Source organism: Macaca thibetana, chromosome 12 (genome assembly GCF_024542745.1).
Source record: "Macaca thibetana thibetana isolate TM-01 chromosome 12, ASM2454274v1, whole genome shotgun sequence".
Classification (NCBI taxonomy): domain Eukaryota; kingdom Metazoa; phylum Chordata; class Mammalia; order Primates; family Cercopithecidae; genus Macaca; species Macaca thibetana.
In genome coordinates this window covers 15,327,093-15,340,848 of record NC_065589.1, presented here as the reverse complement: position 1 = coordinate 15,340,848, position 13,756 = coordinate 15,327,093, and the positions used below count along the sequence as shown (strand labels likewise).

General features: G+C 39.6%; 1 protein-coding gene across 3 annotated transcripts in view; it reads left to right on the top strand.

The window, feature by feature from the left end:
* Positions 1–13,756, top strand: part of COL4A3 (collagen type IV alpha 3 chain) — a 148,613-nt gene that overhangs the window by 117,871 nt on the left and 16,986 nt on the right. For 2 of the 3 annotated variants that reach the window (XM_050752305.1, XM_050752306.1), the window contains exons 33-41: positions 444–533; positions 893–1,027; positions 6,145–6,243; positions 6,985–7,074; positions 7,735–7,874; positions 9,841–9,967; positions 11,151–11,231; positions 11,623–11,721; positions 11,928–11,975. In XM_050752305.1, coding sequence (XP_050608262.1) covers positions 444–533; positions 893–1,027; positions 6,145–6,243; positions 6,985–7,074; positions 7,735–7,874; positions 9,841–9,967; positions 11,151–11,231; positions 11,623–11,721; positions 11,928–11,975 — 909 coding nt within the window. The remainder of the gene's footprint in view (positions 1–443; positions 534–892; positions 1,028–6,144; positions 6,244–6,984; positions 7,075–7,734; positions 7,875–9,840; positions 9,968–11,150; positions 11,232–11,622; positions 11,722–11,927; positions 11,976–13,756) is intronic. The other variant, XM_050752307.1, reaches the window with a different exon arrangement.

Genomic DNA, 13,756 nt, shown 5'->3' with positions numbered 1-13,756 from the left:
CTATCACATGCCAGCATTCTTCTACGCCCTAGAGACACATCAGTCAGTAGACAAGTCTCCCCTTCTCATAGTAGAGGAGCAATAATAGAAATATTTAAAATCTAAGTTCAATTTGAGACAAGTGTTATGGAGAAAATAAAGTGAAGGGATATAATAGAAAGTGACTCATCAGGGGCTTGGAGGATGGAATGCTACAAAACTTCCACATATTCTATCCTCATCCATGCATATGATTTGCTACCAATCACTTCTACATAGATGAGTTTAAAAGACCATTTACTGACCCATCTCCTAGACTAATACAGTAATTTTACTCTGTACAGAGGCCATTTTTTTCAACTCCCAATCTCTACTTCTAAGTATAATTTATTTTAGTATATGGAATATTTTGCTTTTCTCACTCTGTACAACATGTGCTGCTTTGTGCTAATTTGTTTCCATAGGTGAAGATGGAGTGGTTGGGATGATGGGCTTTCCTGGAGCCACTGGCCCTCCGGGACCCCCTGGGAACCCAGGCATGCCAGGGCAGAGGGGTAAGTGATGGAATATCTTTCTAAATAGCAGGAAGCATAAACAATGTTCATTTATTTTGCAGCAAAAAAAGTTATGTTTCTTTGGAGGGAAAAATAGTTCTGAGAGAGCAGCAGTATTTGATTTTGCTGTTTTCTGTGTTCCTTTTTTCCATTTGAATGGAATCCTGTTTTCTCCCTGCAGGCTTCTACCACTACCCTTATGAGGCTGCCTGCATGGGGAAAGTATTTATCAAGTTCTCAGCATTGTTAGACTTTTTTGTTTGATTTTTTTCTGTTTTATAGTAAGCACTGCCAACTTTTTAATCCCTATGAACTACTTGAAGAATTAAGGACCTGATGTTGTTACTCCTGTCTGTTAGGGAGCCTTGGAATTCCAGGAGTAAAGGGCCAGAGAGGAACCCCAGGAGCCAAAGGGGAACAAGGAGATAAAGGAAACCCCGGGCCTTCTCAGATATCCCACGTGATAGGGCACAAAGGAGAACCAGGTCTCAAAGGTAAAGAATTGCTTGTTTGGAATCAGGATATCAGAGCTGATTCTCGGGCTAATAAAGTATCCAGGCAAATCCCTTTAATTGACAAATAAGGACAGTGAGGACCAGTGTTTAGTTACCTGCCCATCACACAGCCGGTTGGTGGCTGAGCAGGCACTAGAACTGAGTCACCTTCCACGACATGTTGCCTCCTTGATGCATAACATTTTTATTTCTAAGTTAATTCTGCATTTTGATTTGCTATATTTAAATAATCAGCAGTCAGTTTTTAAATTATAAGCCTCAAAACTCCCTCTTTGCCAAGTATGGGGAAAATTAAACCCTTAAAAGAATTCCACACTATAAAACTTTTCAGGCTGATGTTGAAATCTCCTTCTCAAATGCAACTTTATTCTGTAGACTACCAGGAGAATATTTTCTGATTCCATCTAAAAACTTCTTCTCCTGTTCAAAATCCTTTGGAGAATAATTATTAAAAAGAAATGCTCCAGTGAAAATGTAACCCTTTGAAAGACTGTTGTTAGATGTGGTTCTTAAGCTAAAATTCAAATGCATTCACATCATTTCAAGTTATTTGGGCACTTTTTTGGTAGTTTTTGTGATATGATCAATACAGCCAGTATAAAACCAAACTTTCAGAAGCCCTCCCTTGTGGTCTTCTTGACCAAATGTAATCCCAAGCAACTTTAGTAAAACGGAGAACTGTTGGGCAAAATACTACATTTGCAGATCAGACTCTCATAGCAGGAAAGGAATCAAAGAAAAATGTGTCATAGTAAGAGCGCAATAAAAGAAAAATGTGTTTGCAGTTGCAAAACCATGTTAAATTTTGAGACAGTTGAAATGACTTTTGAGAAATGAGACTGTATTCAACAAATATTTATATGTGTGGCACATAAGGATGTAACAAACCTTCACATGTACTGCCAAACCTAAAAACAAAACAAAACAAAACAAAAAACAAAAAATCTGCACAGGGTGCTGTAGACCACAATATAAAGGCTGACTAACTGGCAAGTTAGGAAGTAAAAGCCTTCTGGGTAGTCCCCATCTAACCTGGTGTCGAAGAGACAGTTTAGTTCTGGTACAAAAAGAATATTGCATTTCATTTTTAGCACTGAAAAAGAAAGTAATGTGACTTTTATAAAACTCTGCTAGGACTAGTCTAAGCCAAGATATGAAAAAAAAAAAAAAAATACTGGCACCAATCTCCAGTCCTCATAAACTGTCTGCATAGACACCACTTCACTAGACTATTTTAGATTATTTAAGTAGTGTTAGAAGCATTCTGGAAAAAAATATGAATAGCATATCTCTGCCTACATAAGCAGAAATTTGGCTCTCACAGTATAAATGTGCTGTGAGTACTAATTTGCAGTTGAAGAATTCCTTTTGTGAAGTACAGAAGGACACATGCTATGGGGCTATTTCTATGCTTCCAACAAAACTCTTTTACTCACCCAAAGTAGAGTATGCATCCAGGCTGTTCTGTATGTTTTCTTCAGGCTTATCAAATGCATAACCAAGGGACACAGATTGAAGAATAACAAACAAAAGAACCTGTATCTAGGCCTCCCTAATTTCAATATGATCCATTTGTTTTTCCTAAATCTGAATTTCTGACTTAAAGCTATTCACTTCACATGTGGAAGAGATATTGAATATACAGAGAAGCACAATAATAAGTCACTATCCTCTCCACAAAGAGTCTGCGTGGGAGACTTAGGCATATGTAGAAAAAGATAATAAAGAACGCAAGGGGCAAATTAGTATGCTATATTATTTAACAATGACCTAAGGAACATTTACCATGTGCAAGTACTGTTCCAAGTTTTACAACTATTGACTCATTTAATCCTCACAATAACCCTAGGAGTAGGCTGGGCACGGTGGCTCACAGCTGTAATCCCAGTATTTTGGGAGGCCAAGGCAGGTGGATCACCTGAGGTCAGGAGTTCAAGAAAAGCCTGGCCAACCTGGCAAAACCCCATCTCTACTAAAAATACAAAAATTGGCCGGGCGCGGTGGCTCAAGCCTGTAATCCCAGCACTTTGGGAGGCCGAGGCGGGCGGATCACGAGGTCAGGAGATCGAGACCATCCTGGCTAACACGGTGAAACCCCGTCTCTACTAAAAATACAAAAAGAAATTAGCCGGGCGTGGTGGCGGGCGCCTATAGTCCCAGTTACTCCGGAGGCTGAGGCAGGAGAATGGCGTGAACCCGGGAGGCGGAGCTTGCAGTGAGCCGAGATCGCGCCACTGCGCTCCAGTCTGGGCGACAGAGCGAGACTCCGTCTCAAAAAAAACAAAAACAAAAACAAAAAAACAAAAATTAGCTGGGTGTGGTGGCAAGCGCCTGTAATCCCAGCTACTCAGGAGGCTGAGGCAAGAGAATCGCTTGAACCTGGGAGGTGAAGGTTGCAATGAGCTGAGATTGTGCCACTGCATTCCAGTCTGGGCAACAGAGTAAGACTCTGTCTCAAAAAATAAATAAATATATAACCCTAGGAGTAGGTACTGCTATTGCAATCATCCCATTTTACATATGGGGAAATAGGGAGGTGAAGTTACTTGCCCAGTGTCACTCTGATAGGAAATGGCAGAGATGGGCCTCACACTTGGCCTCCTCACTGTGCTGCCAGAGCTCCATAGGAGTAGAGGGAAGCAGAAAATACAGCAACTAGGATAGTCAGTGAAACCTCCGTGAAAGAGGATTTAAATGTCAAATAAGATTCAGATGAACAAATAAAATTCTTGGCTTAAAATCTTTCCAAGTCTCCCTGTGCTTTGAGAATTGGAACTTAGACTGACATACAAGTTTATTCACCACTTACACTTGGCCTGTCTCTCCAGCCACATGAGATTTAGGTACTCAATAATTACTTTTTACTTCATAATACCTATGGACTAGGCATTTTGCTATGTCTTGATTATACAGAGGTGAACAAAGCAGACTTTAGTTTCCTAGTCATGATGCAAGTTACAGTTTAGTGGGGGAAAGAGACATAATGGGTCCATAAACATTTTCCATTTAGGCTAGGTAGTAAGTATCTCAGGCTTTGTGGATCACATATGGTCCCTGTTGCATCTTATTCTTTGCTTTTGTTTTTAACAACCTTTTAAAAATGTAAAAACCACCGGGCATGGTGGCTCACGCCTGTAAATCCCAGCACTTTGGGAGGCTGAGGCGGGCGGATCATGAGGTCAAGAGATTGAGACCATCCTGGCCAACATAGTGAAACCCCAACTCTAATAAAAATACAAAAATTAGCCAGGCATGGTGGCCCACACCTGTAATCCCAACTACTCAGGAGGCTGAGGTAGGAGAATCACTTGAACCCGGGAGGCGAAGGTTGCAGTGAGCCGAGATTATGCCACTGCACTCTAGCCTGGTGACAAAGCAAGACTCCGTCTCAAAAAAAAAAAAAAAAGTAAAACCCGTCTTAACTCGCAAGCCATACAAAACCAAGCCAGATTCAGCCTGAAAGCTGTATTTTGCCAACCCCTAAAAAACTGAAGTAAACAAACAGACTAAACAGTATATATATCTTTTCAGATTGCAATCAACGACATAAAAGGAAAAAACAAAGGTTGTAAAACAAAACAATCTAACTCCCTGATACTCATCACTCCTTTCTACATGCTGTTTTACTGTCTGGGAATCCTGTCTCACTCCAGACCTTCTTCACCCAATTAGTTTTCATTTGGTCTTCAAGACTGAGCTAAAAAATACTACCTCTTCCAGAAATTCTTCCCTGTAGCATATTGTGCCCAACTCTAGTACAGCGTTTATCTGCCTGGATGATAATTGTTTGTTTACTTGGCTGTCTCCCCAGTTAAACACTAAAAACTTGGGGGAAGAGAACATGATTTATCTCTCCGGTGCTCAGCACAAGACCTATTTATTAATTAGATGCTCCACCCATATGTGAATGAATAAGTACATATGCAGGAAAAGAGCCAAGGGAAGTGAATCTGCTTGAGAAAAAGCACAAAGGCAGGCCATAGACAGATTGTAGAACGCTTCATGCTGCCGAAGGAGTTTGCAATTTACTCTGTAGGTAATAGATCCAGTGACTATTTATTTATTTATTTCGAGACGGAGTCTCGCTTTGTCACCCCGGCTGGAGTGTGATAGCACAATCTCGGCTCACTGCAAACTCCGCCTCCTAGGTTCAAGTGATTCTCTTGCCTCAGCCTCCCAAGTAGCTGGGATTACAGGTGTGTGCCATCAAACCAGCTAATTTTGATATTTTTAGTAGAGATGGGGTTTCACCATGTTGGCCAGGCTGGTCTCGAACTTCGGACCTCAAATGATCCACCCCCCTCAGCCTCCCAAACTGCTGGGATTACAGACATAAGTCACCGCACCCAGGCCAATGACTATTTATGAAAAGGAGATGAGTATGATCAAAGTCATGTTTTAGGGAAAGTAGAATGGTTTCCTGGGACGTTTATAAGCTTTCCAGATGTGCAGAACTGGGTTCAAATCCAAGTGTTATTAACTGATTGACAGTGTGATTCTGGCCTTTGACTTACCTAATACTTAATAAATTATAATTTTAATACATGGATTGAGAATAGAATCATCTAGATGAGAATAGTGTAGTGGATAACACTTTGTCTTTGCTATTAAAAAATGAAGAGATATTTAGGCTGCTAATTCTTAAAATGTTGTTTTAAACAGTACATATTAAGATCATTGCTAGTGTTCACTGAGGAATAACTTATGCCAGGTATTGTGCTAATGCCTGACACATATTATTTCATTTAATCCTCTTCTCTAAAAGATAGAAGCCCAAATCCACCCATGCTCTTAACATATATGCTACGCTGAACTACAATAATATGCCATTGGTTTAAACCAGGATGTGGATGGGTCTGACAAAATTTTAACCTGAATTTTTGATACCTAGTTTTTTGTTTTGGGGGGTATTTTTGAGATGGAGTCTTGCTCTGTCGCCCAGGCTGGAGCACAGTGGCACGATCTCAGCTCACTTCAACCTCTGTCTCCCAGGTTCAAGTGATTCTCCTGCCTCAGCCTCCCACGTAACTGGGATTACAGGCACCCACCACCACACCCGGCTAATTTTCTTGTTAATACCTGGTTTCTAACTTTAGGATTCGCAGGAAATCCAGGTGAGAAAGGAAACAGAGGCGTTCCAGGGATACCAGGTTTAAAAGGCCTCAAAGGACTACCTGGACCAGCAGGACCACCAGGTACAGCTGATTCTCAAATAGAAAAATATCACATTTTACACTTTCCTACATCTAAAGTAATAAACGTTGTTTCTAGACTTATTGGGTTTAAATATCAGTTCTGTTCTGACAGTGTTCCAGCAAAATTTGCTACTAAATTAACAAGAAGGTGTTGATAGTTGGTGTGTAGTTAACTTATATTAACCTACAAATAGTTCCATTTTGTCCTCAAAATTTCATTCTGAAATTGCTGGTATGTATTATAAATTATAATTCATCACCATGTCACATATCAGAGATGAAAATTAGAGAACGCCTTAGAAGTTTTCAGGTTTGCATCTTTCTTTTTTAAAGCAAGTAACTGAGTTTACAAAATAATTTTTAAATAATTAAAGCATCCCACCATTCCTATAACCACCTCAGTAACAAAATATATTACATGGCAATAACACTTCAGGATGCAGTTGGAAATATATTACCATATGGTTGCAGGAGCCCACTTTTTCCTGCTGGTGTTGGTCCTAGGATGATTTTAGTGTTTGAAACCCAGGCCTGCTGACAAGAATCTAACTTTCTTTAGTTTTACATGTTCCGGGTCCCTAGTTCCCTCCTTATTTGAAGGAAAAAGGACAGCTAGACAATGCCTAAACCAGCTGGTCTGGCTGTTTTGGATTCATTCATGCATGCAAGCAACAAGTATTTATTAAACACATACTATGACCAGAAACTGTGCAGGGCAATAACTATGTATTTGTTCTGAAGGCCCCAGAGGAGATTTGGGCAGCACTGGGAATGCTGGAGAACCAGGACTACGTGGTATACCAGGAAGCATGGGGAACATGGGCATGCCAGGTAATGTGTAAGGTCCTGTTACGAGCCCACAAGCTCATGATGAGTGAGGATTCCAGATTTTCTGTGTTGTGTACTGTTTTGGTTTTCCACTTGGTAGAAAACTTATATTAAAAAACTAGATTTGCGGGGCCAAGTGCAGTGGCTCATACCTGTAATCCCAGCACTGTGGGAGGCTGAGACAGGCGGATCACCTGAGGTCAGGAGTTTGAGAGCAGCCTGGCCAACACAGCGAAACCCTATCTCTACAAAAAAATATAAAAAAATTAGCTGGGTGTAGTGGTGCACACCTGTAGTCCCAGTTACACGGGAGGCTGAGGCAGGAGAATCGCTTGAACCCAAGAGGCGGAGGTTGCAGTGAGCTGAGGTCACGCCACTGCACTCCAGCATGGGCGACAGAGTGAGACTCCGTCTCAATAAAAACCAACAACAACAACAAAACTAGATTTGCTATTAGACAAATATACAGTGTGCAATTAGAATATGGGTGAGAACAAAATAAATATTGATGTTATATAATAATCATCCATTGTTAACTACCTGATGCATTTGTAATTCTGAAAAAGCTATTCTTGGGAGAAAACTTATGCAAAAGTGAAAAGTAGAAAACTTCAAGATCCTCATGTTTATCTATTTTACTCGATGTTTTCCCCCTAATTTCAGGTTCTAAAGGAAAAAGGGGAACTTTGGGATTCCCAGGTCGAGCAGGAAGACCAGGCCTCCCAGGTATTCACGGTCTCCAGGGAGATAAGGGAGAGCCGGGTTATTCAGAAGGTACAAGGCCAGGACCACCAGGACCAACGGTATATAGGCCACTGAAATATTTACATTTTGGTGGTGGAGTGAGTGCCTTGAAAAATACCAACAAGTACCCAGATTCAGTGTGGGCAGAGAAAATTGAAACTATTACTATAATTTCAGACAGTTATTTGGATTTTTAAAATCCTGTCTCCACAACTGAGGATGCTTGTCTGTCACAGAGCTGTCAACTTCTGAAAGCCTCTTTCAGTCACCAAGGAATTTCCACACTGTCCCTGCAATTTAGGTGTGCTGCCAGAAGAAGGCAGTGATTACAGGCCCATAAAATCAGATGGGACAGTGGATTTTTTTCTTGTGATACAAAGTGGCCTGTTTCTGCTGTACTCATCTCATGTAGACTTAGAAAAATAAATTTCCAAACCTTCTAATAAAAAACACTTGTCTTACTAAGACTAACAAAAGATACAAAATAAAATAACTTTACAGCATCATTAGAAAGCAAACAAAATCCTAAGACACATACATTTATCTTTCTTGTTTTAGAACTTTTTCTGTGTAATGGAATGGAAATACTCAATCTTGTTTCAATGTTTTCAGTGTTCATGCTCTGTCAAACTGAGGTTGGATGTTAAAGCCCTTTTTTTACTACGGTGTTATACAAAGCAGCAACCAAATGTTTCAATAGGGCTCAGTGGCTTCCTTAGGTTTATTCTCTTCCCAATTTTCTGAGTATAGCTCTCACATTAAAAGCTAGAGATAGACCAAAAGAGAATGATTAATAGAAGTTCCTATAAGCAGAGGTTACTAACATGGGATTCCATGGACCAGTGGGAAAATCTATGGGATCCCAAGAAGCCCAGCAACCTCTAGAAACTAAATGCGAAATGTTTGAAAATGTTTTTGTAGGGGAGAGTCTATTTTTCAGATTTAGATTTTTAGATTTTCAACAGTATATGACTCCAACATATAAAAATTATTACTTAGGGAACCTCCTCCCTCTTTTTGGAGACAATAAAATATCACCTTTCCTAAATATTTCCACCAGCTATAGTCTCCAGTAGTAATTGCTAAAACAAGAAAAAAATTTAGACCTACACAGACCCAAGAAAGCAACTGTTTTTTCACTTGGAGCACAGACAAATGTCTTTGTTTTTTATATTTACATTAAGTCCTCAGAAAACCCGAGATTGCTTCCACTGAGATATTTGCTCAACGAGAAATCCTGTTTGACTTCACACTCAGTTAATTGATAGTTTCATTTAGATTTAAAGTTTTCACCAGGTAACCACCAGAATAAATTTTTAGAACTGTGCATTGAACACAAAATGAGCTGGTTTTATCATGTCAGCAAAATGAGAGTAACAGAGTAGTATATTTTAATTGGCTACCATAGAAATTTTGTAAATCTTTACCAAACCTGTGTTCTGGTTGGTCTTAAAACTGAAGTGAAGATTTAATGAACATTAAATCATTGGAAGGTTTTTAAACCATATGATTGACATATTTGCATGCATAGTATTTGTAGGATACATCTTTATTTAGTCTATTTCTTTCTTACTCCCAGCTACTCATCACAATTTGTAATTATATATTTGTATGATTATTTAATATCTATCTACTTACTGGTCTCTGAAGCTCCATGAAGGCAGGGACTGTGTAAGCCATAATCTATATAGGTTACCATTATATCCTGGTAAAAGCCAGCTTCCTGGGTTTGCTACCAGTGCAGTCACAGAGGTCCTGTGCTAAGAAGGGCCTCCACACTTGGTCTGATGCTATGCTGTTGCTGTCTTGAAATTCGCTTTAAGGGAAGCTGCATTTCATTTTGCACTGGGCCCCATAAGCCATGTGGCCATCTTATTCTCAGCACCTATCACAGTGCTGGCAGAGAGCAGATACTAAATATGAATTGACGAATGAATGAAAGAATTAGTAAATAAAGTTTACGCTGAATTCTAACCACATATCCTGCTTATATGAGAATTTTAAAGGTATTTGACTACATTTAAGGGGGATCCAGGACTGCCGGGTGAAATGGGAAAGAAAGGAGAAATGGGGCAACCTGGCCCACCTGGACATTCGGGGCCTGCTGGACCTGAGGGAGCCCCTGGAAGTCCTGGAAGTCCTGGCCTCCCAGGTAAGGTTTGGGTTTACAATTCTAAAAGCTGGAAGCATTACTCAGAGTATAGCCCTCCTGAAATCACTGTGGTAAACAGAAAGCTATTTATACTTTTATGCTGCAGTTGCTTTTATTCAACTTTGAACTTCAAATTCTAACACACTAAGAAACAGGGAATTCATTAAGAGAGCCCAATTTTACTAATCAGTCCATTTGGTGGACTGAAATATAAAAATATGTTCCTATAAACAACACTTTTGAAGAACTGTCTCAACAAATTCAGCCCAAGGATACAAAATGTTAGCCGCTGTACAATCGTAATGTTTGTATTAGTTTGTTCAGTCTTCCATAGTGAATACCACAGACTAGGTGGCTTAAACTACACTTGATGTTAGCCAGAAGGCTGAGAAGTGATGAGGTGGCTTAAACTACTGACGTTTATTTTCTCACAGTTCCAGCAGCTCCGAGTCTGTGATCAAGCTGTCGGCAGCATTGGTTTCTTCTAGGGCCCCTGTTCTTGGCTTGTGGATGGCTATCTTCTTCTTGTGTTTTCCAAGCGTCTTAATCTTCTTTTCTTATAAAGACATCACACGATATTGGATTAGGGTCCACCCTACTGACCTCATTTTAATTTAGTTACCTCTTTACCAGCCCTATCCCCAAATACAGAGTCACGTTCCAAAGTACTGAAGGTTAGGACTTCAACATATGAATGTGGGAACACCACAATTCAAACTACAACACTGTGCTGTGACTCTTTTTCGAACCGATTTCTGGATTGAATTTTGGCTTTCTTGCTTATTAGCTTACAATTCAGGTTTAGGGTTTTGTTTTATTAAAAACAACTGTGAAACTATTAGGTTGCAGATTCAGGTCTTACTTAAATACAATAAACTACCTGTTCAAATACAGAAAGTTTCAATAAATTTGCATTTAACTCACAATTAAAATAAAATTGCATATTGAGTGGTGCTTGTGGTTGGCGTACACACATCTTTGAAAGTGATTTGCCACATCTCTGCATGTGGTTCTCCAGGAAAAAAGCAGCCTGGACAAAACCATGGGGTGACCTTGCAACAAGAGAGCTTCCTTAAGGCCAGCGTGAGCATGGTTGACTATAAAAACAGACCGTTTCGGTCACTGTTGTAATCATTTATCTTTTGGTGATCTTTTTTCTTCCTTCCCCTCTCTTCATTTCTAGGAAAGCCAGGTCCTCATGGTGACTTGGGTTTTAAAGGAATCAGAGGCTTCCCGGGCCCTCCAGGAATCAAAGGCCCTCCAGGTTTCATTTTTGTACTTTCTCTCTTTCCTTTTCATGTGGGAGGCACACTTTCTCCTGAGGTGTGGATTTCTGTAAACCTACTATTCTATAGAAGGTAGCTCCTAGTTACTCAGTATCCAGACAAAAATGCAAAAAAAAATGAGGTTAGATATTTCTATCTATTTAATTCAAATATTTGGCAACCTATTCCAAACTGATAATCCAATCCTCATGATAATAGTAATCTGTATGTGGTTTTCCCTAGGAACATAGCTTCACATAGCTACAGTTCTGAAAAATAGCCTCTTTAACACAATTCCACACATCTCCCTGGTATTCCCATTAGGCCACTGGCAAGAAATAAATCCTCTTTTTGTATATCATAGTTTTAGGCTTTTTTTTTTTTTTTCAGGTCTTCCAGGATTCCCAGGATCTCCTGGACCAATGGGTGTAAGAGGTGACCAAGGACGTGATGGAATTCCTGGTCCAGCCGGAGAAAAGGGAGAAACGGGTACAACTTGCTCATTATCTTTGATCCACTAGTTTTATTTTGGATAGAATCATTAGTAACAGTGTAATCCTTTGCTGCTCTAAAGATTTTTCTCCGATAGAACTGATTATCTTTAACATGTTTTTGGTGTGTACTAAACTTCTGTCATAGACATATAATATAATGAAATTGACCAAATATTAACATGCCAAGATTATCTCTTTCAGGTTTATTGCGGGCCCCTCCAGGCCCAAGAGGAAACCCGGGTGCTCAAGGTAAGCAGTTCTTCTTCCCTGTCCTAATGTACACATTTTCAAGGAGAGAAAGCAGTTGAACATGCCTTAAATATAAATAAGCTTAACCTAGCAAATTAAAGATGTTCCAATGGCAATATAGAAGGATATTTATCATCTTGGTCTTCAATTTTAAATGTTTACTTATTACCATCACAACAAATGGAATGAATTAGAAACTCTGATTCAATTTTGGAATTTCCTACTAAGAAAGTCTTGAAAAGTAAAAAGGATTCTTCTGTATATGTCTTGCTGTTGTTAGCATGGTTTAAAGGTACCACCTCCTAAAAGGTGAAGGTGGAACTGATGGGTTCTCAGTGAGCATCTGTCCCTGCTGTTCTGAGGCACAGGAGTAATCCAAATCCTTTCCCACCTATATCTTCTTAGGTCTGATTCCAACTCCCAGATCCAGCTTGCGGTCCATGCTATTGTTTATTAAAGGCTACCCAGAGAGTCTCTCAACATCTCAGACATGGCAGTTTACTGAACATGTCATTCAGAGTATTTCAAGTTTTTTGTTTCGCAGGCCGCAAGTCTGGATTTCTCACATCAGTGCTTTACAAGATAAACAGCTTCTTTTAACTCTTTTCCATTTTCTAGTCAAACCTTCCAGGAGAAACATCAGATTGTCTGCACATTTCATTGACCCGTCTCAGCCACGGGTCCTGTGAATGGGAGCATTTCATTAGCAAAGAGGCCTAGCACACTGAAGGGCCCTAGTTATTGATGCTCATGCGAACCAGCAAAGAATAGCTCGATGCCAATGAGAAACTCAGTCGGGCAGGAACCACTTTTGATAAAACAGTTAAAGTGTAAAAGTAGACAAGAGCTGTTCTCTCCCATTTGTTTCTTACTGGTTTGATTGTTCTTTTGGTTGAGCTCAGTCTTCCCACATCTCTCAGACCTCTCCTTTACCAATGAGCATGAAGGCTTTTCCTGTTCCACGGTGTAGCTTTAGAATTGTGGTCAAAAGGAGAGTTGCTCTTCATGTTCCCAGGCTAACAGTTTAACCATTTGGAATGAGAACACTAGCTTTTAAGTGGAAATAAAATTTGGTATAAAACGGTCATACCTTAGGTTTAAAAGCCTTAAAACTAACCAATAGCCTAATTATGTAAGTGAATGATTATGCACCTCAATCCCTCTAGGATAACTAAATATGGAGAAGAGTTCATTGAGACTTGGAAGGTATGAATCCTTTTAATTAGTTTATTCTCCAAAATCCTAAAATGAAATCATATTGCAGAGCATGTAATCATTTTAATGAACATGAAATATATAATCCAAGCCATCTTGGTGCTTCAGGTCACTGCCATGCAAATACAGTATTACAAAGCTTGGAGTGAACTGAAGTCATCTAAGCACTTTCTTTTAAAAGCATAAATTACAGGTATTAAAAAGCTAAAGGGTGTGAATAGACATAGGGCTAGATAGTCAATATTCATCAATTTTATTTTCATTGTAAGTCTTTACTATATAATAACTCCCCAAGCCCTCCCCTGAGCTATTAGCCTCCCCTTCCTTCTCCCTCTCCTTCTGCACATCTATCTCCTGTTTTCATGCCATTTACTGCTTCTAGAATAACACAGAGATGGGAGAGAAGAGGGAGACATTATTTTCAATTCATACAATATTTTTCATTCATGAATGTCAAAGCACAATTTCTTGAAGGTTTTCTAAGATGAAAAATATTAGTATTGACTTGTGACCTTTTTGGGGGGTCTTTGGTAAATCCAAACCTCCTGCCACTACTATTCCTATTA